At 41.0% G+C, this 25498-nt stretch overlaps 3 protein-coding genes across 4 annotated transcripts; 2 read left to right on the top strand and 1 right to left on the bottom strand.

Moving 5' to 3' along the window:
- The first annotated feature begins 1678 nt into the window (after positions 1 to 1678).
- fam171b (family with sequence similarity 171 member B) lies at positions 1679 to 10995 on the top strand. The gene is made up of 8 exons (XM_031852252.1): positions 1679 to 2108; positions 3538 to 3771; positions 5279 to 5371; positions 5671 to 5829; positions 6034 to 6204; positions 6375 to 6491; positions 6583 to 6706; positions 7172 to 10995. The coding sequence occupies exons 1-8, from the start codon at positions 1883 to 1885 to the stop codon at positions 8481 to 8483; spliced, it is 2436 nt and encodes an 811-aa protein (XP_031708112.1). The 5' UTR covers positions 1679 to 1882; the 3' UTR covers positions 8484 to 10995.
- zswim2 (zinc finger, SWIM-type containing 2) lies at positions 10825 to 15380 on the bottom strand. Its single transcript, XM_031852253.1, has 10 exons — positions 15339 to 15380; positions 14845 to 15001; positions 14678 to 14754; positions 13959 to 13999; positions 13591 to 13825; positions 12998 to 13249; positions 12779 to 12863; positions 12457 to 12539; positions 12012 to 12180; positions 10825 to 11727 (listed from the first exon to the last, which is right to left on the bottom strand). The coding sequence occupies exons 2-10, from the start codon at positions 14992 to 14994 to the stop codon at positions 11356 to 11358; spliced, it is 1464 nt and encodes a 487-aa protein (XP_031708113.1). The 5' UTR covers positions 14995 to 15001; positions 15339 to 15380; the 3' UTR covers positions 10825 to 11355.
- Positions 15381 to 17099: 1719 nt separating this feature from the next.
- Positions 17100 to 23159, top strand: LOC116386070 (calcitonin gene-related peptide type 1 receptor-like). Of its 2 annotated transcripts, none has more exons than XM_031852040.1 (12): positions 17100 to 17565; positions 18264 to 18414; positions 18505 to 18615; positions 19037 to 19149; positions 19227 to 19318; positions 19397 to 19523; positions 19612 to 19765; positions 19854 to 19914; positions 19998 to 20064; positions 20270 to 20488; positions 20739 to 20780; positions 21279 to 23159. In XM_031852040.1, exons 1-12 carry the CDS (start codon positions 17455 to 17457, stop codon positions 21483 to 21485), a joined length of 1455 nt encoding a protein of 484 aa, XP_031707900.1. In that variant the 5' UTR covers positions 17100 to 17454; the 3' UTR covers positions 21486 to 23159. The 2 variants fall into 2 exon arrangements, with proteins under 2 accessions (XP_031707900.1, XP_031707901.1); XM_031852041.1 differs by having other exon boundaries at positions 17102 to 17565; positions 18508 to 18615.
- The last annotated feature ends 2339 nt before the right edge of the window (positions 23160 to 25498 follow it).

Raw genomic sequence — 25498 nt, 5'->3', positions numbered from 1 at the left:
ACTGCTCTTGGAGGTCTCTATTCAGTAGCTTACATATATATACAGTATATATCATACCACTGATATGAATGGCATACCACTCTGATTCAACGACATAAGCCACTAATATGAACTTTCAAGCAGCACCTGCCTTCAGGAAAAGGTGTGCTGTTGGAAAAGTACTGGCATACCACCCCAGGGATAGGCACATACCGCTGAACAACAGTGGCACACTCCAGGGATAGGCACATACCGCTGAACAACAGTGGCACACTCCAGGGATAGGTACATACCGCTGAACAACAGTGGCACACTCCAGGGATAGGTACATACCGCTGAACAACAGTGGCACACTCCAGGGATAGGTACATACCGCTTGTTAGAAAAAATTATACTCGACACCAAGTGTGAAATCAATAATCAGGAGATTTATTCATGCAAGAAGGAGCAGAGTTACAGCACATACAGTTATGCGTCTCGTTGCTTGCTGAGAGATATGTCTCTTAGTCTCTGTCTTTTATACACAGTGATAAACAAGCATCATAACAGGGTAATGTGAAGGTTTGAACCAGTACTTCCTTATCTTCCTTTGAAACAAATTTCGATGGTGAGACTGAGTGCAGGTGTGTTTTCTGTCTTCGAAGACATTCTGTGGATTGCAAGGTCACTGCTATAATGAAGCAGTTTCACTGTCTGTTTTTCAGTTACCAAGCATCATGGAAAACTACAAGCATTATGCAAACATCGTTCTGTATTTTTCCAACAAGCTGAACAACAGTGCCACACCCCAGGGATAGGTACATACCGCTAAACCACAGGTGGCACTGTAAAATCACTGTAAAACCCAGTTATCCTACTACCACATACCGTAATCCAGTACATTACCGGTATTTTACGGTGAACTTGTTTAGAGTGCACTGATATGATCATTATCAAGACTTTACATGCTTCAGTTCGTCACTGGCAGGAGCTGTGTAAGAGTAGAATGAAAATTAAAACCCGCTTGTGATCATTTCAAAACAAGTTTCACTTGCAGTGGTGATGAGAGTTTTGTGTGGAGAGCCGGTTTGAAAAGACTGATGCCCCAAATGAAAATGAACCAATGCTCGATACAAGTTGCTCATTCAATTTCTGTTGACTTTATGTCTTATTGTCTTTTTACATTAGTTGTTTTGATAGAAGCTGCTGACAATAGTCTACTTTTTAGATTGGAAACTCATGAGAACATCTTGCATTGTGGATTACCACGTTTTGTCAAAGCAGTTGAGATAAAAATAGGCAACCAGGGATCTCAGGTTACCGACAGAGGGCCACGCAGACCCCAATGATGTAACAGCATCTCCAGTCTTACCAAAGATGATCAAAACAGAAAGACCTCTCACTCTGTAGCTTTTTCTTGTTACAGCAATGTCATCACAGCCTATCAAATTCTTGATTACATGTAAAATGTTGAATAGAGATATTCAGTTTTTGTGATTTATTAAAAAGCAGCCAATTGCCACATTATCACTGGTCATCAAAATCTTCTGTCATTGCCGAGGCTGTTTTTTTAACTAATTAAAAAACTTGTTTCAGCACAGATGCAAGATTTGTATGGAAGGAACGTAATTAGATAATTAACATTTCAGGATAAAGTCATGGTGATGAACCAGCACAGTATATTGTCCACCGCGTGACACATCCTCCGTGATAAACGATCTTCGGCCACACACGCCCAGCCTCAGCACCAGCGCATCCTTTCTCCACGGGGCTTTCCCCCCATCCGTCCGCACCAACATTACAAGAAACCATGAGAGGGATGAGGCCTTCATGATAAGGACAAACACTACCGGACCTCGTTCTTCTCGTCTCGAGCTCGTTTCTCGCGGTTCGTTATGTCTTTGGGCCTGCTCCCCCTCTCGCCATGCCCGTCGCTGAACGCTCCCTGCTGCCGCTGCCGCTGCTGCTCTTTCTGCCGTCGTTGCTTTTGATTTCGTGCCTCGATGGGGCGGTGAGAGCAGCGGAGGAGGGCGGCGGCCTGCCCTCCTCTTCGCCCGGGGACAATGGCCTCGCAGTCGCGGTCGGAGACCCGTCTGCCACGGAACCGACCGCCCCGGAGCGATTTCTCAGCCCCTCCGCTGTTACAGAAGGTAAATAAAAACAAAAACGAGCTCTCCATCAGCCAGTCATTGTTAGAGAAAATGGAAATGAACTGCAACAGAGGAAACAGTGTGACTCATAACTGAATCAGGTAGCAGTGCATCTCATACGTTTGTTTTTGTACTGAAGAGGAGAGCCGGTTTAATCGTTTTGTGATTTCTTTAGATTATACTGGACATTAAAATTAGCTCTGCTGCAGTTTTCATTGATTTGTGGGAGGCGAAAGCTGTAAGTCTGGCTACAAACACAATTTAAATTGTGCAACGATGCCACAAAATGCAACATTTCATTTAATCTTTTCAGTGGCAGAATAATGGATATACTTGCAGATATGAAGGAAAAGTTGCTCAAACATTAACTATTTTAAGCAGAAACATGTGTTAGATTGTTTTGCCATATGCTTAACTGGAGAAAAAGTTGTGGCTCCTATTATACGTTGTTAAAGGAACGGCTGTCTTCAAACACTAAGTGACACCATTAGTCTGAAGAATGATCAGCTATTTCTATTGATAAGCTATTGGATGTAATTCAGAGGCCGTCTGGCCAACAGGCTAATAGGATTAAGATGTATAATGTGGAGGTTTGGGGGATTAGGGGTTTTATCTTTTTGGACTGAGCAGGTGATGCATTAATGGAGAACACGGTAATCCTGCGCTGCTCTGCTGATACAGTACCTGTACTCATTGACGGCCTCTGTTTACAGCTGGTCTGGGCATGGATGGAGGGTTTACACACTGTATAAAAAACTAAAACAAATTACACTCGAATGCTTTCTCCTCCAGCGGCCACATTAGTGTCCGATTTACAGAGCACTACTTCCTGTATATGAGTCATTAAGCTCAATACATCCAGCAACTACACTGCTAAAGATTACTGTTCATTAAAACAAAAATAAATCACCAGTGAGGATTAGAAGGTCTCCATTAAGAGTAATTTACTAGTTTTTATCCGCACTACATTAAACTACACTAGAGAGCAAAATGCATTTTTCTCAACATTAAAAAAGACGAAAATGTTCCCGCAACAAAACATTGATACTGAAAATTAGAAATATGAGCTATGAAAGCTACATGTATGTGTTGGAAGAGAAGACATGTCTCACGTGCCACTTGGTTATGATGTATTTTTCATTCTCCCACAGACTCAGCTGTGCCTGCCTCATCACTTTTTCATGGTGAGAGAAAGGTTACCGAGTACTGCTGAGAGGAAGTGGTTGAGGCTGGTCTGCATACAGATAGAACACATGCAGAGACACATGTATTACCACAAACAAATACTTTCTTACTCTAGCCGCCATACTGATAGCTTACCAAAACCAATCTATAAATATAGTTAGTTCGATTTCACGGAAAGTTGGTCAAGCAAAAGCCACAAAAAGGACATCATGGGTGTGTAAATCAAAACACATTTTCTCTCCAGAGCCCCAGTTTGCCCTGAAGGTCCTTGTGAGGGACCTGGTGACCCGTCAGCTGCTCCCGGGTGCTTCAGTATACGTTTACGTAAACCACACCCTGAGGAGCTCTGCCCGGACGGGGGAGAGAGGCGAGGTTCTGCTCTGGGTAGTGTTCAGTCCTGGACTCAGTCTGACTCTGCTGGGCGACATGGAGGGCTACGTCCCCAGCCCCCTGCCCTGGAGCACCACCAAGAGACCGAGTGAGTAACGCCCACAACTACTTTTTAAACCTTTGGTTTGGCTGACTGACAACTCATTGTGTCTTTATGTTCACACAATAATTGTTTACACAAACTGTCTCGCAGCTCTTAGTAGTTTCTGAGGAAAACATTCTCTCACACGGCCCACATTGTCTCCCTTATCTACGAGTCAAAACCCTGGCTTCTCTGACATAAGAGCGCAGACTGTGGCTGTTAACATACACTCTGCTGAAATGCTGAACTCTGCATCCTGACCAGCTCCAGGGTCACAGCTGACCCTGACCTCTCCTCGAAGGGACGCAAGTAAAGAGGATTAGCCAACACGGATCGATCGCCGTATAAAGGGGGAAGAAATGGCATTCAGCAGATACTCTCACTAAATTTAAAAGCCTCTGCTTTGCTCAATTTCTTTTACACATATACTATTTTAGCCATGTAAATGTTATGGTGTGAGTCTATTAAAAAAGGTTAAAATGCTAAAACTGAGGGAAATGCTTGTGCTTTATAATAGGCTGTGCAACCATTTGTGAGCACAATATTCACACTACTGCATTATTCATGGTCATTACAGATTAATGAAGTGTCTGCGACAACACACAACTTGTCACTGAGGTTAGTTCCTGATGAAGCAATTCATGTTCCCAGTGTACAGTCAAGTGTAACCGAACGCCGTCATTGTATTGACCGTCTCTACAGCAGCATGAAGAGTCGAGGTGTCTGACTCAAGCGTGGGGGAAACATATCCCTGCCTCAGCAAACTGTCTTTGTCCTGCACCCAATCAAAGGCAGAGGGGGGGGGGGGGGGGCTCTTTAGCCACACCGATCTCATGTTTGTGTGAAGAAAAAAGGGGGCCTGAGTCTGACTCTAATGTTTGTGTTCACACTTCCTCTTACTGGCCTGTATCAGGCAGAATAGAAACAAAGATGGAGCAGGTGTCATGAGGGATAAAAAATCAGACGGATGATGAAAGAGCGTCATCTGTCGAGACCTGCTTTGCTCTGCGTGATCAGAGGCGCCTCCCTTTTCTGCTGCCGAGCCAGACAACCGAACCCTAAAAAGAGGATTGAGGAAGTATTGCCACCTGCTGGTGGTATGACAGGCCTGCAAGTCACCAACAACAGCTGCTGTGTTTAAAAAACAAAGGAGAATGAGAGAAGCTTGACATCTCTCCTCAGTTATGATCCCTGGTTACATATTAAATCACTTAGAAAGGGAACGTGTATATTTAAAACTAAAAAGTGGTCAGTTTTCATTGTATCTCTCATTTCTCAAATGATTATTATCGATAAAGTACCACTTTTGTTCTTCATTAGTTCTATAATGGTGACTTTTTTATAGTATGTCATACAGTCATATCGGATGTCATGAATATGTTAATATTAATTGTATAGTATGTCATAAAGAAATCATAGTAATCTGTCACAAACCTGTTATAAAAAGTCATACTATAGTATGTCTTGGAAAGAAGATGCTAAAAGTGTTTGTGTTTTGTTTGTCATCCTGCAGTTTTCTCTGCTGTGACGTTGCTGCTGCTCCCTCACAGTCAGGGGAACATCTGGCTGTTTGAAGACTCAGTACTCCTCACCGGGAAGTTACCTGGTAGGTTTACACACTTCTTACAGGTCACAAACAATTCTCCTTCATCTCAATGAGCAAAGCAGAACTTTAATTTGTAGAAGAACACATCCTTGAAAAATAGACAAACAAATCCTGAATTATTGAAGCTAAACGCGACAGCTTTAATCAGTTCATCGGGGTAGTTTTCAAGTTGCACAGATTAAAGTAGAGAATCAAGCAGATACCAAAAAAACACAAATATCTACTGTATTTGCAATAAAAATACATATACATAAGTGTAATCATTAGTCATAAGTGTAAGTGCCATCTTGTTTTTACAGATCGCTCGTTCCAACCCAAGGTTAAGTTCCCCAAGAACCTTCTCACAATGTCTGATAAGAGCAACGTGTCCTCAGTGACGGCGTACCTGACTGTACCACAGCACCACCTAGCGAAAGACTGTGCCAACTGCACTCCGGGCATCATCAGCAAACTGTCATGTAAGCTTTAAATCAGCCACCATTCCTTTCTCAAGATACACTCATTTACAAACAGTATTTTAAACACTTAAAGATTTTCATTTATTTACGATTATTCTTTACTTTATGTTTAAACTACAAAAATGTAAGCATACAAATGTATATCGTCATTTAAATGTGTGACATTGACTCCTCTCACTGGATTTCTCCTCCTTGTGTCTGCAGTGTTCAGGAGCATCGAGCTGAAGGCGGTGGCAGCCGTCAGTGTCCTGCTGTACTCTGGTGGGGAGGAGCTCCAGGTTCGAGGGCCCATTCAAATCAGCCTACCCCTGGGACACAGCACGCACCTCAGGGCCTCCGATACTGTGCCAGCCTGGGCCTTTAACCTGAAGACAGGTACAGTAAGAATCAAAGATGACAGAGAAGCCACCGCATTACAGTATTTACACATGCAGAGTAAGGTTAATAGAGAGATCTGGCATTTGGAAGAAACAACAAAGTATCTGTCAGTATTGTAAGCTGATGTGATCTATTCACGGATATACTGCAATGTACAATAACAACAGGAGCCTGGGAGAATCAGGGTCTGGGGATAGTGAAAACTGTTGGTGATGAGCTGGTTTGGACCTACACAGCTTCTCATCTGGGCTACTGGATCGCTGCCCCCTTTCCCTCATCAAACGGTACATAACTCATCTACCATCATCAACTCATGTATATACAAAATGTGTATTGGTACATTTGTCATGTCTATCTTTAAATTTGACCATTTAGATTACCTGGGACATGGAGGCTCCATTGATTTCATATTACATCATACCTACCTGCTGATGGGAATACTGGGAGCAACGCTGGCTGTAGTGATTGGATTTCTTTCCTTGTTGCTGTGTCACTGCCGGTAAGAAAGCTGCTCAGAAATGTCATCGTCAGGTTCAATTTACAGCAGATACAACACATTTTACATTTCTTAGATTATATTTAGTAAGACTTAATTAATCATTTATGAATGACTGTGAATTATTTTCAGAAAGTGTTTTTCTATGTACTGTAAATAAAAACCCTCATTTACAGTTGGCCTTATTGAGACATCAAATGTTTTTTCATTTAAAAGCATGCGTTATAGAAGTTATAGAGAAATCCTTTACATTTGAGGCCAAGTTTTCAGGCTCTTAAAACACGGTCAAAGGACATTCCACTATGATACTATACCAAATAAATGCTAACAGTGCATTTGACAACCATTTTGAAAAGAGTCTTTACAGATATAAGTGTCTTGTAGGTAAAAAAAATACAGGCTTTAAATAAATGGAAAACAACCCTATGAAATGTCCAATGCTGATTAAATTCAGTTTCTTCCATTTAGGAGAGGTGCTTATCGAGAGCCCAGGAGGAGGAGAGCACGTTTTTCCAAACTCAGCGTGGTGAAAAAAGACCAAACCACCTCCACCCACATGGAAGAGGGTTTGTTGTTCCGTTCTGGCGACAACAGCCTCGCTTCCTGCAGTGTCCAGTGTGAACCCTCGTCTACGCCGAGGCACAAAGCCAACTACAACATCTATGTGGAGGATCCAGGGAGTCGCCCGGCGGCTCCTCTTTATGAGAACATTGCTCTGGATCGGCTCAAAGGCTCCCAGCCGCCGTCTCACTACATCAACAGTGAAGAGGTCGCTCGGCTTCGGGAGAGGTCAGAGCAGAACCGGGCCAACATGAACTCTGACAGCTTCTTTCAAGATAAGATGGTTCATATTTACAACCAGCCAGTGGCTATTATTCAGGCGCCAGAGCTTTTCAGTGCTCAGGAGCTGTCGGGCTGTAAGTCTGCTACTTTCCCCCGCAATGGAGTTGAGTATGATCCTCACTCACAGCCTGCAAATAAAGAAGGCTACACCCAGACACTATCCAAAGTCCCCCACCACCACTCCCAAGGTGGAAGCAGCCCACAGCAGAGCAGCCAAGATGAGCCCCAGCCTCTGGAGACTCCTCCTCAAGACCAAGGCCCCAACACCGTTGTGTGGGGGCGCTACAGTAACCTCCTGGAATCCTCCGTCTCAGTGCCCGGGACTCTTAACGAGGCAGCTGGTATGCGGGCCTTCAGCAGTGGGCATGGTGTACCCAGTGAGCTGCAGGGGATTTCAGAGCGCACCTTGCTGGAGCTCACCCGGGGCAAGTGTCACCCCAGGGCCTGGTTCGTCTCCTTAGACGGGAAGCCGGCCGCCTCAGTTCGCCACTCCATTATTGAGCTCCATAGCCGCCACCGTCCACTGAGCAGCAACGACACCAGCCTGGACTCAGGGGTGGACATGAACGAGCCCCAGCAGAATATTCGCGAGATGGAGCGCGACAGGCGATCGATCAGGGCCTCCTCCCTGCCACACCACAGCAGAGGGGGACGTTATGGTGAAGACCAGGACCTGAGCAGTAGTGAGAGTGGCACAACGGCCACCTGTACGCCAGAGGACCCTTCCCTGAGAAACATTTTAGACGGGAGCAGTGGGGCCATTCCCAACATTCCTGAAGAGCGAGACGGGATGGATACATCCAGCGCTCAGGAGGACAGCGAGTCGAGGGGAACGCCGCCTCCACGGCGCCTGAGGAAGGTGAGGGAGAAGGGAAAGACAGAAAAGAGGAGTGCCAAGCACATCCGTGAGGGGAGACCTCTGACCAAGAGAAGTTAAAGCATGGTGCGTTGCAAACATAAAGACAAGCATTTTTCATCAGTGCTTAATTTGAATGACCCATTAACCATTTAATCCACATTGAGCTATTTTCATCACATGGTGTCATCAGTGCCGAGTCGTCCAAATACGTTTATACCACTTGTGCTCACGCAGGCATTGTTGTTGTCGAGTCATGTGATTGTACAACTTTGCCAAAGAATTCATATAGCTCAAGAAATAACGCAGCATCTGTGTCATGTTGAAGCATCATGTAGCTGCTGTTAGACAAGATTGTGCACCATCATCACGAATCTGAAGATCACCAGCGAGATTCATTACAGCAAAATCTCCGTGAGAAGACGATATCCCATAGTCCCCAGTACTGGCATTATAGAGGGTGCCTTCTTACTGCCTGTAATCATTGAATATGATCACATGAGGCACGGTATTTGTCTATATTTAGTAAAATCTGGTGAGTTTGCAGGATGGACACAGATACAGGTCTATGTGTAGTGCACTTATCCTCACCACTAATGCCTGCTGTAAATTCAATTAGATGTAGAAGCGTTCCCCGTTTGCAAAACTGACATCTTGTTTTGACCATTCTGCCTCATTTTAGTTAAAAAGATACTCTGGGGTTCATGAAAATACTCAATTATGTCAAAATGTATGACATTATATTGGACTTGTTGACTTTCCGCCTTTCACCGACTCCGATGGATTTTGGAGTAAAACACTGTTGTACATTGAAAAGCTAACCTGCCATTTCAAAGTTTTCACCCCTGATATTCAAGGTTTAAGCCTATAATTATTTTAGAATGCATGAAAATGATTGTTTCCTTGCGTGTATGAAAGTATTTTGCTTTTTAACGACGAGCTAACTTTCCGTCTTCATAGCTGTTCGATTATTCGGGGACTGAATGGTTTATTTCATCGTCTAGTCTCGGAAGGAGACGTTGTGTTGTGCTGCCAACTGTAACTACTGTAAAGAACTATGACAACAATAACACCCCAGAACTTCCACACTATGATTATTATCACAATGAAACACTCCCAGTTAAGGCCTAGATTGCCTGTCTTTGCAATGTTATCTTAAGGAGGCCAAAAACCCTCAGCTTAGCCCCCCAAGTTATGCATCATTTTTCCTTTATGTTTAAAATAGCATACAGTATCATCCCTTGTGATTATATAACATGAATTCGGTGCCTTGGATTTTTTTCTTTCACAACCTGTATTCTCAAACTATACTTTGACATGAACATATTTACTTCCTGACCGTGGGATGTTTGCTTTTTTGTATTGACAAATATGACCGAAGAAAGAAAGATGATTTTAAATAGATTTTTCAATTGGAATTTTTTTTAAATCTAATTTTGTACAGACATTCCCAGAGGGTGAATCCTATACTGACTTTGATCCGTCTCCCACCGTGAGTTGGACGTGTAGTTTTGTGTCAAATGTTTCAACAACTCTCAGATGAATTCATGCCTCCCTCAGAATGAATTGGAATAACTTTGGTGAACCCCAAACTTTCATTTACCACCATCATCAGGTCAACATTTCAACCAATTTTCAACAATTATGTGTACGGATGCATTTAACGTTGGTAAACAACAAAGACACAGGTCCTCTACTAATTGACACGGCAGCTTTTGTCTTGAGTCAAATAAAGCACACTACACTTTAACATGTGCCCATTTGTTACACTGGCACACAGCATTCGCAGACACCTATTACATTTTCAGAGTGTAAATACTGACATCATTGACCATACTTAATAAAGTTTGGCAAAACATTCACCACGAACACCACAAAGCAGTTTTACTGGCAATATTACCCATGAATTAAAATGGAACTTTGCAGCAACAGTTTTGCCATATTTAGTCTTCCATCATATTGTAAATGTGTTCCCTGATGAGTTCACTTTGTATTTATAAGGCTCAATTATGTAGCTACATTCATGTGTTCTTTTGTATGTATATAGTAAAGCAACATTTTATGTATTCTGTGGCTGTGATTTTACTTATTTTGTGCTGTTTTTCTTTCATCTAAAAGCAGAATTCTGAAAGGTGCATCAGAGTGCAGCAGTGAATGGTTGAATGATTACGTTTTTCTAAAGGTTAGCCTAAAGAGTGAACAACAAGCCTGAGCTTTGTAATTCTACATGTAGCAACAAGTTGAGCACTTAATCATTCCGTACGCTTACTCCCGCTAGTCATCAGCTTGAACACACAGCATACCACAGCTTACACAGCAACACGAGGAGTAGTTTGTGAACACTTTGTGCTGATAATTCTTGACAAGCAAATCAAACCTACTGCCACTCCTGTTTAAAATAGATCTCGCTGAATGTATTTGTATTGATTTGAATGTGTTCTATAGTGTGCTCCTCTCGTGTCTCGCCATTGAAACTCATGGACTTTTGTTTCTTCCTAAATGGGCACCCTTGTGTTCACCTCTGTGATGATGGTAGTGTTATTAGTCTTGCCTTTTTGTGCACAAAATTAATAAACTTACTTGATACCCATTATTGTTCAGAAGCTTTTTTTATTCTTTTTCAACATATTTAATTATGTATAAAATACATTTTAGCAGAGTCACACAAAAACAACATTTCAGATTGACATCTTTCTGATTAAAGAGTTACACATGTATATTTATTGATTGGTTTAGTCTAAGTCTGTCTTCCTTTGTTGCTGCGTGTTTATCAAGACTCCCGACATTCTGAGCTCTGAAACGAGTCGGTTGTTCGTATCTTTAATGGCTGCTGTGCCGTATGTCCTTTTGGGTTGCAGTCTAGCTGCGTGGTCTGACTCGGTTCTACACAAACCTACAGAAAGGTTCAGCTGTGGTTGCTCTCTGATTGTTGTTACACTTACTCAGATGATCTTTATAATAGATCACCTCTTGCCAAATCATTCACACGACCATAACAGCTCTTCACAGTGTCTGTAGCTATGCACAAGCCCTGAAACCTATCAGTTAATAACTGGTGTGGGGTGTTTAAAGTTACTGAAGAGCCTGTTAGCACTTCTAAATTAAGAGAACTGTGTGAGGGAGAGACAATAGTGTTCCTGTCCCGCAGTGCCACTCCTGGAATAAACAGGTCTTTTAAGTTATTATCTGGTGGTGTGGCACAGAACAACTTAGGGTAGGTCTTTCTTTCACTGGTCCTCCAAATCGAGGGGTTATAAATGACATATCCATCCAAGGGGCAGGAGTTCGACTTCCGCAGGATCCCGTCCACACAGTTGGCATGGAACTGAAGTGTGTGAACATTTACGGGGGAGGAGGAGGAGGCAGCTTGGTAGTTATTTTGCATTATGTTTGTGTATATCATTATGATTTCATATTTTTTATATTTCATAGTCTTAGCAGGGCCAGTGTGTAACAATTTGGGGGACGTATTACCAGAAATGTAATATAATATTTTTCTTTGTGTATAATCCACCAAAACTAAGCATTGTTGTGTTTCCGTTAGCTTAGAATTCATGTCGTTTGAATACTGATAGCTAAATAATGCGAGCACACAATGAAATGTTTTACCTTGTGATGGCAGGGCAGAGTTCGGACATGTTGGCCGAGACTAAAATCCAGCAGACAGATCCGACACTGTTGTCCCACATCCAAGAGCCGAGACCCCGGTCTCACTCTGACCGTAGGAAGACAGTCCAACACATGTTCTGGTAGAGGGTCTGCAGCTACAGGGATGATGCTGGGGAGCAAGATGGGAAATATTGAGCAAAAATGTTTATAGCAATCAGAAAATAGCAACAGGGTTTCTTCGAACCAATAATTTGTATTAATATAAACTGTAAAGTCACTGACATTGTGGTCACAGGTATTTTGTGACTCAGCAATCAGAAGTGTGGAAAATAAATAGCTTATAACTTTATATCACCTTAAGAAAACCATCTGTGTTCTGAGTGAATGGGTCCAATTTCCACAGCCGAAATTAAAATTCATTTTCTGGATGTATTTAATAACTTACCTGCCGTTTACTGACTGAGGGGTTGCTCCCCTTGGTTCATCCTTCAGGTCGTCGGACACACGGTGCCACTTTTCTCTCCTTTTCTGTTTGAGGTTTACTTTTTACTCACTTATTTAGTCACTTATCGTAGCAGAAATCAGAAATGCTTGTTCATTAAAACTGCTCACCACCAATAGAGATATTAGTTTTTTACAGTAAAATGATTGCAATGTGTGGCATTAAGACCACTGTAAAGTTTAGAGTTATCTAAATCACTGTATTTTCAAGACTCCTGAGGTGGGAGATGCAGTACAAGTAATTTCAAAGCTGAATCAAGGCTTACTGTTCGTGAAGCAAATGGATGCTGTGGGTGACAGCCCTTCTTTGAGCAGTCCTCACATAGATAGAAGTATCTGCAGACTGTGCATCTGAAAGCATGACAAGAGATTAAAGAAGACATGGGAGCACAGTATGACCATTATTCAAAATAAACTACAACATGCCAATCATCATACTGTGATTGAAACTGATAATGTTGAATGTTGGACTGCCACTTGCTTACTTGAAACATTTGCCAGTGACAGGGCAGAGCCGGCAGCTGTCACAAAGAACTCCCAGGTGCATGTCTGGCTTCTCTCTCTCAGAGGCAGTGAAGAGCTTTGCTGCATTTTTCACCTGCTCTTCGAGTAACTTCAGAGAGCTGAAGTCCTCCCTGCACAGAGGGCACTTCACTGTTTCTTTCCTGTCTGACAGTCTCTGATGATCCGCCCACACCTTCATGCAAGAGATGTGGACATTGTTGCCACAACTGAACCTGGGAGAGACAAGGACGGCACATGAGGGTGCAGATAATCTGTCTGCACAATGCTGAAAACAAACATTTTCCACTTAATTTCCAAACGTCCTCTTCTGTGAATATCAGGATATTTAAACCGAATTTTACAACATCCGAAAATCTGTGCTGGTGGTTTCCGCTCAACATTCTGTATGTCAACAGTTGGATGTGCTGTATTGGGACTGATAATAATTTATGGGGTCATGTTCTGGCCAGTAGTGCAACAAAAGTTGAGTAGAACATCTTACATCATCCTAAAACATGACTGTAATGAAACAATAACAGTGTGAAACCGTGACCCCAGACAGCTGCCTACATACCTGCAGTAAGACACAGGCTGTTTTTTCTCCAGCAGCACTTCTTGACAGATAGGACACACATCCTGGGCTTGGATCACTTTCCGGCAGACATTTCCAGCCTCCTGGCCAGTGACTGGTTGGCTCGGAGTCCCAGAAGCAGCAGATGGATCATTTTCTGTCCGGTAGTCTTTGGTTTGGTGTAAACCATGGAGCACCTCCAAGATCTGTCTCTCCACAAGTCCAAGCTGAAACGAATCTAGAGCAGGTATTTTAACAAGAGCACATGTACAAGGGTGGGTCAATTCATTCAAATTTTCTACAAACAGCAAATTGAAAGGTACAATATGCAATCAGTGTAAAAAAAAGTCCAATTTATCTAAACAACTTACATTCATGATCTCTGGGTAGTCTGAATTTCCGCAGTAAAACCCTGTCGTGATAAATATTTACAAGTTCATATGATGGAAAATGAAAAGGACTGATATATACACATACATTCAGTTATCAGGAGGTCTGAATATCATTCAAATGGTTTAATATATTTGTGATTTACAAAATAATAAAACTAAAAACAAAGTAAGTCAAACTAATCAATATTTAAAGTTGTATTAACAAAATAGCCAGGCCAGAATTTTGCCTACATAAAATAAAATTAAAAAGACAACTAAATTAAATTGAAATAAAGCAAAATATCTGATAAAAAAAAGTAAACAACACTAACTAACAGTTCTTTGCACTACATGTGCAATTTGATCAGTGGTCAAAAAGTTCTGAAAAGTACCAATTCCAGTTATTAGGTACTGCAAAAATTGAAAAGTTGAAGAAACAAAATCCATGGTTTTCTCTGGCAAATGTTCTTTCACACTGCAACACATTTCAGGGATACGTTTTCTTCTTGAACTGTTAAACATGCAACCTAGTGATATGAATACAAAATAAATGGCAGCATTCACCTCACAATGCTGCACATGACAAAATAAAAATTGTGAACATGAGAAATATTATTAGCCAAAACCTTTGGGTGTGTGTGTGTGTGTGTGTGTGCGTGCGTACGTGCGTGCGTGCGTGCGTGTGTGTGCGTGCGTGTGTGTGTGTGTGTTATTGATACCAGCAGATGTGTTTGCATGGCTCCTGCTCCTTGGTGAATACAGGGCAAGTGCACAAATGTGGGTCACCCAAGCACACCTAAACAACACGAACAAAAGTGGAGTAAGGATACAAAACCTGGTTTGTGGAGTTTTCAAAATATGCATCCTGATTCACAGAATAATTTACCGTGAAGTTCCTGACCTCTCCCTCCTCTCTGAGTAGAAATCTTGTTGGGCCGAAGGATTTCAGAAGAAATATAGTTGTGTTGAGGGCTTGGTCTTGGTGGAAACTCACTGCATCACTGACTGTGTTCCTGCAAGTAGTTTTCCTGAACATCCTGCTGCTGCAGAATAAAGATATTTATCAAGCATTGATAGAGACAAATCTATAGATAGCTAGATACTTTATTGATCCTGAGGGAAATTTAGGCATCTATTAGCTTCTACGAAACATACAAACCACAGATACACACAGGAATAAAGAATAAAAACACAGCAGTGAAGATCTGCTACAGACAACTGCGGCTATAATAAAGTATGTGCCAAAGGAGGCACATATGTAAATCTACCCCTAGCTTAACGTTAATTAGGTTAATTACATGGTCGCTTTTTTAACTTCCCTGTTAATGCAGCGTATTGAGAAAACAAATGCAACTCTTTCATCTGAACTAATCAACTTACCTCGGGAGGTGCACACATTTGAAAAAGTACCTTTCTTTGTGGATAAATTCCTAAAGACCAGCTGCAACTCACCGAAATGTCGTTAACGTTACTTTGCAGAACCAGGTACACACAACGCCGTGGCCACGGTAACCGGGAGGTTTCCATAGTGCGTTTGACCTGCAGAGGGAGCCGTTGCTAAATAATATAAACCCTTTTGCTGATTGGTCAGTTTTGTGCTTCCAGATTATCAGCAGTTATGTAGCACAAATGATATTTTTTTTTAATAGTATATGCATATCTGCAATCAGTCTGCAATCTTTTAGGTCTGAGACTCTTTCTGTGAGCTTGTTGACCTCATAGGATTATTACGTATTTTTTCCTCCCATGTAAATCAACTTTTGTCAATGCATATTCCCCATTTGCAACAGTACTCATGACCATAACAGCCACAGATACTAAAATAAATCACAAAAAACAACAATACATATGTAGGCACATTGAGTAACAGGTTACAGCATAATGCAATAAAGGTAATTAATTCAGTGAATTTATTAAATTAATTAAGTTCATGATTTACAGACTCTAAAGCTCAACACCCAGGATATTAAGGTTTACTTTACATCGTATATTATATATCATTCATAATATAAATGACACAGTATTATGGTCATCAATTGCATCAGTAGTTTTTAATACCCATTACACTGTAGGGATGTCCCTCTATCTGCCTCCACAAAAGCAAGCATGTGATGTCATCCACAGCCCCAGCCAGCTCTTATCAGGACAGCTCAGTGTCGCTCTGACTCTGCTGCGAAACACATGCTGAAGGTGTACTCTTGAAGAAACCTCTAAAACAGTGTTTTTTCTCTTCCTGCAAAGGTTCAACTCTCAAACTGAAGGAATACTCTTCAAGGCAAACACTGTGTGTTTATTCTTTTTTCTGCTCCTGTAAAGGTAGGTTTCCTGAATAGTTCCAGCATGTCGATTTTGATTCATATTTAAGCGCTGTGGTCATGAAAACAGGTCAAATGTTCGTTTTTGAATGTCACATTGAATTGTGAAATGTTATACTTCAGGATATATGTTATAGGCCACATGGACAACAGGGATGCACACATACACATCCAGTTGTTAAATGTGAGAGAAACAAATATGCTACCTCTTCACTTTGCTTGAGTAAAATGTGATGAAAATCATCCCCCAAAAATCTGTTTATTTACGAAACATGAGTATATGAAACTAAATATGTAAAGCTAATGTGTACATATTAAACGTATCCATGAATGTCTGCCACTTTGTGGAAACCTCCTTTGGTGGAAAGTCTTTCTCTGTTCGAGGGATCGCATTGCTTCTCAGAACTCAAATTGATTGGGATCATTTTAAGGTCAAGTAAAAAGAGGGTTAAGTTATGTTGTTGTGATTTGTGTATTTTCACTGTATTTTACTGGTGTTGAGTTGTGTTCAGTTGTGTGAAGGCCTATAGGGACGGATGATGCTAACTAGATTGGGCTATGAATGCTGTGGTCAAAGGTCCATGATATATACTTGTGTGTATAAAAAATAGATGAAATAAATATAATTTCTTTGTAACAATCACCTTTTCATAACATAGAAAACATCCAGTCTATATATATATATATATATATATATATATATATATATATATATATATGTTATTTACTCACTTTAAACAGTATCATGATAGATCATGATAGAGTAAAACTATTGATGACTATTTGATTGTATGCAGCAGAGAGAGAGAGATACGATTTGTTGCTTGTTACTGCTTTTCCTTTTTAGAACTGTCATAATTTCCATTGTTTCACATCTTGTAGACATACAGTAATTGTTTAACATTTAGTTTTCTGATGAAAGCATCTGGATAGTGACTTTGCAGCACATGCTTTTACTTAATTTGCCACATTTATGTCTTTTGGCCAAACCTTGGTTAAACTTGCTCGACATGCATAATAAGTATGCAGGAAGGAAGCTGTGAGGAACAGAGGAAGCAAAAGGACAAATCTGTAACCCTATGTCCAAATATGGAGACCTCCCTTTCAAAATTTAAAACATGGCTTTGCAGACAATCTTTCTAACATTTAAGTGGCTATTGTTACAAAGTCTGTAACAGTCTATGCTCTCCTTTTCTCAGTTACAAACCTACCTCAGAATACCCACGGTGATCAGAGCACAGATGGATCTAAACTGCTTCACGTATCTGCTGGTCCTGTGCGCCCTCAATAAGGTATAGCTGTTGTATCTGATCTGTGCAGTGGTTCACCTGAAATATGCTGTTTTAGCTAAATATGTCACCTTCACATTAATGTATCGTATGATTGTGCAGCGTCATCATTTCTTTTTAGATCATCGTCAGTTTTGAAGCAAGTTGTTTCAGTTATTCTATTAATTAGATTTTTTGTTTTGTTTCTGTATTCCATATATTCTGGCCATGCATTTGTGAAATTAGAGCAATATGATGCCAGTACTAAATATCGTGTTTTTAGAATATTTATAACCATAACTAAAGTTGTTTGCTTCTAAAAAGCAGCCTTCTTGTTATTTCTCTTTATTTGATTGACTGAACCATCAAATCTTCCGGATGCCGTCGTTAAAGGGGCACTCCAGCGATTTTGATATTGTGCCTCTATAAAGTTGAGGGACTAGTGAGAGACAGATTAAAAGAAGAATGGAAAAAATTGCATCAGCAGAGGATGAAATGTACTACTATTTAGGTCCTGATATGTGTCAAAGTTAATACTACACTTCCCATAATTCAACTTGATAGTAATTGTAGCTCCCCCAGAGCCTTTGAAGACATAATTCTGCTTGTGACATTGTCATTGCATTAAATGATCTATATCATGTGTTTTGTCAACTTAAGTTCTCATTTGTTAGCACTCACTTGACAGTTGCACTCTGATTTTGTATATAATCTCTCTAAAGCTGCTTGTTGTGGCGAGCCCTGAAGATGAATACCAGGAGCATCTGAACCATCGGGGGGAACATAAGTCGACGCGGAAACAAATCGCCACGGCCCAGTACGAATGTTTCCAGAGGATTGTGAAAGAATCACAGCGTAAAATGAAAACAATAGGTGAAAGGACTGTCTCAAAAACATCTTTTGATGTTACTATAATTCATATTAAGTCACTGTAACATTTCACTGTGTGTCCGTTGTTGTCAGCAGGGCCAGTGTGCAACAGGACGTGGGATGGGTGGCTGTGCTGGGACGAAACTGAAGCCGGACAAACGGAGCAGAGCTGTCCGGACTACTTTAAAAATTTTGATCCTAATGGTAAATTTTGTTGTTAACCCTTACTCATTTTATAAACCTTTAATATTTTTTGTGTAATATTGAGTTGAGACTATAATATTAGACATTTACTAGCTTGGAGCATAAAAACACTCCTCTATATCTGCAGTTAATACTTATTTTGAGAGCAGTTTCCCTGTTTTTAAAAGCTTAATTCTAGTTTTTAGATGATGAAGCTCTTCGGCGAGCTTTCTGATCATGAGTTAGATGTGACGTTTGACACCACTGTACGGTAGCTTATGTCTGTACGGTAGCTTAGCGTACGGACCAGCATAAAAACTGGGGATCGGTAAACAATCAAAGTTTTCATCTCCTCTAATTACCTCACTAATTAGCATGCTGTAGCTCATTTCTGTATTCCGTGAACAGAAATGTAAAATCGTGGTTGCAAATTTGTTGACAGCGATTGCATCCAAAGTGTGCTCAGAGACAGGCCAGTGGGGACGCCACCCAGAGAGCAACAGGACGTGGACAAACTTCACAAACTGCCAAGCCAACACAATACATCATGGGACAGTAAGGAGGAATAAAGACAATAGAAATATGTAAAGCACCTTTGACTGTGGAGTTGGATTCATTTTGTTTTCTTGCAGGTGGCAATGACTCACTTCTACTTGGTCATGATCGGTCACGGCCTGTCGCTGGTGTCACTTCTCATATCATTAGGAATATTCTTCCATTTTAAGTAAGTGTAGAAGCTCTCTTTATGTCTAAGTTATGCACATGAAAAGTCATGTCTAGTCTGAAATATCTTCTCTTGTAGGAGTCTGAGCTGTCAGAGGATAACACTCCATAAAAACCTCTTCTTCTCATTCGTGCTGAACTCCATCATCACCGTTGTCTGGCTTACAACAGTGGTGAAGAAACAGGGACACACATACAACGATTCAGTGAGTGATTCGACTCTACACGTTGAACCAAACATAGCTCAACATTTTCAGCGTCGGTAAAATCATGACGGCTCATTTTCTCATGTAGGTGAGCTGCAAGCTGCTCATGTTCATCCACCTGTATCTGTTGAGCTGCAACTACTTCTGGATGCTGTGCGAGGGCATCTACCTGCACACTCTGATTGTTGTGGCAGTGTTTGCAGAAAAACAACATTTCATGTGGTATTATCTGCTGGGCTGGGGTAAGTAAAGCCATATGTCAATATTTCACTTGGTACATTTCACTCTCTCGCACTGAAATGTCATAAAAGTTCTCATGTGGTTTTGCAGGTTTTCCACTCCTGCCAGCGGTGATACATTCAATAGCACGTCAGTGCTACTACAATGACAAGTGAGTGATCTAAAGGTACGATTGTATCTAAATCATGTGTCTCCATACTGTATAGTATGATGATCTGATTTATGCATTCACAGATGTTGGGTCAGCTCGGATACTTCCTTGCTGTACATTATCCACGGACCCATCTGCGCCGCATTGGTGGTAAGCACCAAGCCCTCGTGGAAAATCCAGATTTACTTAGTAGACACTTGTCAGGACTGTTGTGCAGCCGTCCTTACTTCGTGCTTGTTGTGAGGGATTTTTTCCTTCAGTATGGTCATCATGAAAGTGTTGAAAATGATCGTCACCATGTTAGACTTTCCTTTGTTTTTGCGTCAAATGTACAATAATGCCTTTTGGATTCCAGGTGAATCTTTTCTTCCTGCTGAACATCGTTCGGGTTCTCATCACCAAGCTGAGGGTGACGCACCAGGCCGAGTCCAGCCTCTACATGAGGGCCGTGAGAGCCACCCTCATCCTCATCCCCTTGCTTGGCATCCAGTTTGTCCTGCTCCCCTACAAGCCCCAGGATCACTGGGTCTCTGAAATCTACCTGTACATCATGGAAATCCTCATGCACTACCAGGTCAGTGCATACTCACAAGGAGTGTTCCACAGTCAAAAAGCATTTGTATTAACCAAATGAAAGTCACTAGTGCATGCTATTAAAAGTGCTGCCGACTGTGAAAGGGCAATATCCTCAATCATTTTGTGGTTTAAAATTTCAAATATTTCGAGAATAAGAGCATGAACATGTGACACAGTAAGCAGCTGTTTGAGCTTAGGGGATTTCCTGTCTTGTGTAATTTCTCAAGAAACTTTTTTTTCTCATGCAGGGTCTTTTGGTTTCTACAATATTCTGCTTCTTCAACGGGGAGGTGAATAATGAGCACTAACAACATTTCATGTTTCAAACTTAGATTTTGAATTCGCTGCCCATTTAATTCTCCCTATGAGATCAGGCCACCAATGCTTGAGTTCTATAGGGACAGAAAGGGACCAAGTGTCTTTCTAAGGGGCAGTTTCAGAGTTCACATGGCTTTTAATGGTAACATTGGACCTGTTCACGCTTGGCAATAAAAAGCATATGGTTCACAGAAGGACACAGAGCGAGGATTTTTTAAATTTTGAGGTTATGAGTCCCCCAAACCCATCAAGAAACCAAAAAGACAGTCTATATATTTTTTCAAATGGTTGGATTTAATTAATTCAGTTAACTGTTTGTGCTACATGTTGTTTAAAGCCCCTTTTCCTTTACAGTGAATGCATTAAAGATGTCGTTTGGTTGCTGTTTTCTCAAAGATAAGATGAAATGTGAGAAGGCGTTTAAATCCTTCGCCATCCTCCACACATCCCCTTTGTGTCTCTTCCTGCAGGTCCAGAGTGTTCTGCGGAGACACTGGAACCAGCAGCGAATGCAGTTCCACGGCACATTTGGCAACGCTGAGTTCTTCCGCTCGGCCTCGTACGTGGCGTCGTCGCTCACAGAAGTCCACCGCTGCTACAGCATCGAAAGCCACACAGAGCACATCAACGGCAAGAGATACTCAGACATATTCAGATCGGACAGCCCGTTCGTGTGAAGGTGGCGCTTCAGGCTCACTGTTTCTTTGACTTTTCACAAGATGTTATGAAGATTGATTTCTTCTGGGAGTTTTACCACTGTTCATGGCAACTGAGTACAAACTTTTCCCTTTCATACAAACTCACATATTTCTTTTTTGACTTTTTCTCACGAATATTACACAACAGAAGGAGCTTGAGACCAAAGCCACGGTTTCTTCATCATTATTTACATCCCACTAATGGAAAGGACACAAAGAAGACACGAAGAAGACCCTGTGATTCAACCGGCCTCACCGGCCTCAAAGCATTAACACAAGGAATAAATGCTTTTTGCATCACGTGGAATAAACTTGGACAAGAAGCTGTTCTGTTGAGCTGATATGTAAAGAGAGATGTTTTTTCTGGGCATTTTGAGGATGTTGATGCCATTTAGAAATGGGCAGTTATTGATTGAGGGTGTTGTGGAAAGGATATGCACAAAAACCCTGTCGAAATACTTCTCAAATCTGAAATAGCATTTCAGGTTAATAAACTTTTCTTTGCAGGCAGAAATAATGTCATCGATTAGTGCCGAAACAACAGTCGCTGGGAATAGCAAAGAAAGTGTTGGTCTCTCTGACTAGAGAGGCAACTGTTATCCCTTCAAGAAAGTAAAAGAGCAAAGTACCAAGATTCCTGTTGTTAGTACTCTCACTAGACTTGTAAAGTATAAAAAAGTGAAAACACTCACAAAAAAGAAGAAATAAACAGATAGCTTGCTTTGCTAAACATCATTCCTGCTTTGACTTTTGAATGAAGGCGTGCAACTCAGAATATAGGGAGAGTTTTCTATTTATGTATTATTTCCTTGAGCTAAGTTAAAAACAAATAAAGAGGTTCACAATAAAATGTTGTCAGAAACATACACTTACATTGTCTCATCCCGTCATGTCTACAGTCAATGCTCCGTAAGGCTCACCATTTTTCTTTCTTTATAACTGATTTTTCCAAAATGCTGTAGAGATTATTGTGAGATAATCACAGTGAAAATACGACTGAAAAGCATGTTTCTGTACATTTTATTTGTGTATGAATTAAGTATTTCAAGGCACAAAATATGAAGCCTTTAGTGTACTTTGTATATTTTTCCAGTCAACTAATGGTATAAAGTTGTTGAAGGTTAAAATGTTTTTAGATTCATTATGTAAAGATGTTCGTGTCCAGGAAACAATTTCAGCAGGAACTGACTTATGTTGATTCACTGATAGGATGAAGTTTGTCACCTTTAGTTAGAAATAAAAGTGAGAGTGAATTTCCTGACAAGTGAAGAGCTGCTGGTTTCAGCCTTCCAAAAAAAGAAAAAATAATAAAAGGGGGGAAATTATGTATAGCTTTCAACCAATGGTATTAGGTGATGTAAAAGTGTAAAAGTGGTCTTATATAGATGTAGACCATAGAATATAGTCAAAAGTCCTGCAAAAAGTTAGTAAGTGACTCTTGAGTTTAGAATATTTTACCACAGATGGACAGAATTTGATATGAACCATAGATGTGTGTATTTTCTCACTGCACAACATTAGTTGTGCAGTGAGAATCTCTTTGTCACAGTCTGAATCTCTTTGTTTGTATTGAAATATAAATGTAAATAAAGGCAGGCTGTTTTAAACTGATATTCGGGGGAAAAAAGAGTTACTGTTTTTGTGTTTCTTTCCTTAATGTCTCTTCTATTGTTCTCCTTAAAGACAAAAAGAAAAGAAAGAAAGAAAATATGCCTTTTTTTCCCATACATTTAATTAAGGGTGGAATTCCCTTGTCTGCCCGTAGAAAACGTTTCCCTCTGAAATGAGTATTGTTTCCAGACAAAGCAGGGCGTGTTGTCTGTTCCTCATCCAAAAATGTATATAGGTGACCAGGTGTAATTAGGAAGTCCCAAAGGAAAAGGGCTATATCTATTCTTTCAGTGCATCGTTCTTTAAATGAACAGAGATGCTGTTAACTTTACATGCCACTTCCCCTTCATCCGTCTACAAACACATGATGATCAGAAGCATGTGTGCTTGACGGTTTATCATTGCAAGTGATCTACGCGCTACTTGCATGCCTTTCACTGTGATGACCTCAATCCATGAAGGATTTTGTGGGTTTGCATGGCGCATCGCAGTAACACTAAACATCTGACACAACTTTTTACTTGCATCCTGTTGCATCAACATGAGAGAGTATCCTGTGTGGTATCTGATTGCACAGGCTTCCTTTAAAACGGAGATAAAAACCACTGTCAACTTAAAGCGTGCACACAAAAATCTCAGTGAAGATGTTTTTAATGTTTACCTGCCCAACATCGATCCCACATCCCTTTATTTACCTCCGTGGAAATCAGACCAGTGGATGCATTGCAGGCTTCCTATTTCTAAGAATACATTGCCATTGAACTCTTGATCCGCTGGCTCTTGTGTTCTGGTAGCGAACACTTCCTCTGTCTCATGACTAACACTTGTTTACTGGCTTAACTTCTGCACGCTTCTACTGAAGTTTGAAGCATTTAGCCGATGTTTTGAATTTCCAGTGTGCGAAATTCGTGGGTATTTGTCAGGGACATTTCCACAGAACTTGACTGAATGGAGACATATACATCAGTTTTCCTCGTGGTGCTGCAGAAATGTTTTGAAGACGATCACGTAAATCTGCTCCACATTTAGCTTTAATTTGGAGTGATTTCCCCTGAATGAGAAACAGACCATTATGACCGTAAAGTACAGTGACTTGATGTTTCAGCCGACCGTAATACATTTCTGCGGACCTCGGATTGTCCTCATAGCAGGAACAAATACACTGCAGGAATTTAGCTGGGAAGTTACCTCAGTAGGTACAAGCTAAACATTACATTCTGGTAGGTACAACGGGCAGAGAAATCCTTCAGGGACTCTGCAGAGGGACAGACAAAGACAAAGATCTATCTGTGAAGAGTGACATGCATGTATCATTAACATGGAAGGCTCCAAAAAAACTCAAGCTTGATACTGTTCAATCATTCATTCATACCTAAAATTAAATTCATTCTTGTAATGTCACAGAACAACCTGCTGGGAAAAAAACTGGAGCTCAGACGAGTTTGTGGGTCATTCAAATAGACTCTTCCTTAGAGAGGGACATTTCCTATTTGTCAGGAGTATGAGTGCATCCTTGGAAAAAATCCTTGATACACAAGATATGATGCACTTTACCTTCCCAGCAACAGTGACAGTGGTATGTTAGGAATGCAAAGAGTAAAAAAAGTAGAGCCAAACACCATTAGAGGTGAAGCCAGAAACTGTTGGTGATTTCTGGGAAGTGCAGCGAAGAATCTCCACATCAGAAACAAAAGATATTTTGCATTACAGCTTTACAAATTGATCAGAAACATGAGCTGAAAAACTTTTTCTCTTTCAAAAGGAAGAGTGACTCAAACTTGAAACAATGAGTTGCCGCCGTTTCCAATAACTCCACTTCATTAGAAATCCACGCAGCATGCAGAGTTATCAATTGAAACCAAACTCATAACACAACGCTCTGCCATTCACGCACACACATACCATACTTATATCTGGCTCATAGCTTGATCTGACCACTTGTGCATGCTGGGGATGTCTCACTCTTGAGAACAATGGAATGAGCTCTTGGCTGTGCTTGAGGGCGTGGAGGGCATACAGTACAGGGGTTGGGGTGAGCAATGTGGCCCGGCTGTATGGATGTGACCCGCATTTGGGTGGGGCCTGCAGGAAGTCTGCTGCTTTCAGCCCGCTGCTGCAGGGTCAGGAATTATCTGAGCAGCTCATCACGGAGTGATGTCAACGCTCGTTGTCGGGTAACGATGCTGTTTGGTGTTTCTGGAGGGACGTCATGATCAAAAGTGTGAATACATCATGTGGGGAGTTTATTTCCAGAGTTCTAGCTATTGGTGTAGTACTCTTACTACTTTTATGTGTGTTCTTTGGAGCTGTGGCCCTCAATAAATGTCATCACCTTTTACCTAGCTGCATCGAAATAGAAAGAAAACCCTGCCTGATATCTA

This window comes from Anarrhichthys ocellatus, unplaced genomic scaffold (assembly GCF_004355925.1).
Source record: "Anarrhichthys ocellatus isolate YVR2014 unplaced genomic scaffold, GSC_Weel_1.0 scaffold12, whole genome shotgun sequence".
NCBI lineage: Eukaryota > Metazoa > Chordata > Actinopteri > Perciformes > Anarhichadidae > Anarrhichthys > Anarrhichthys ocellatus.
The sequence above is the reverse complement of the archived record's forward strand: the minus strand, read 5'-3'. Positions and strand labels throughout refer to the sequence as shown.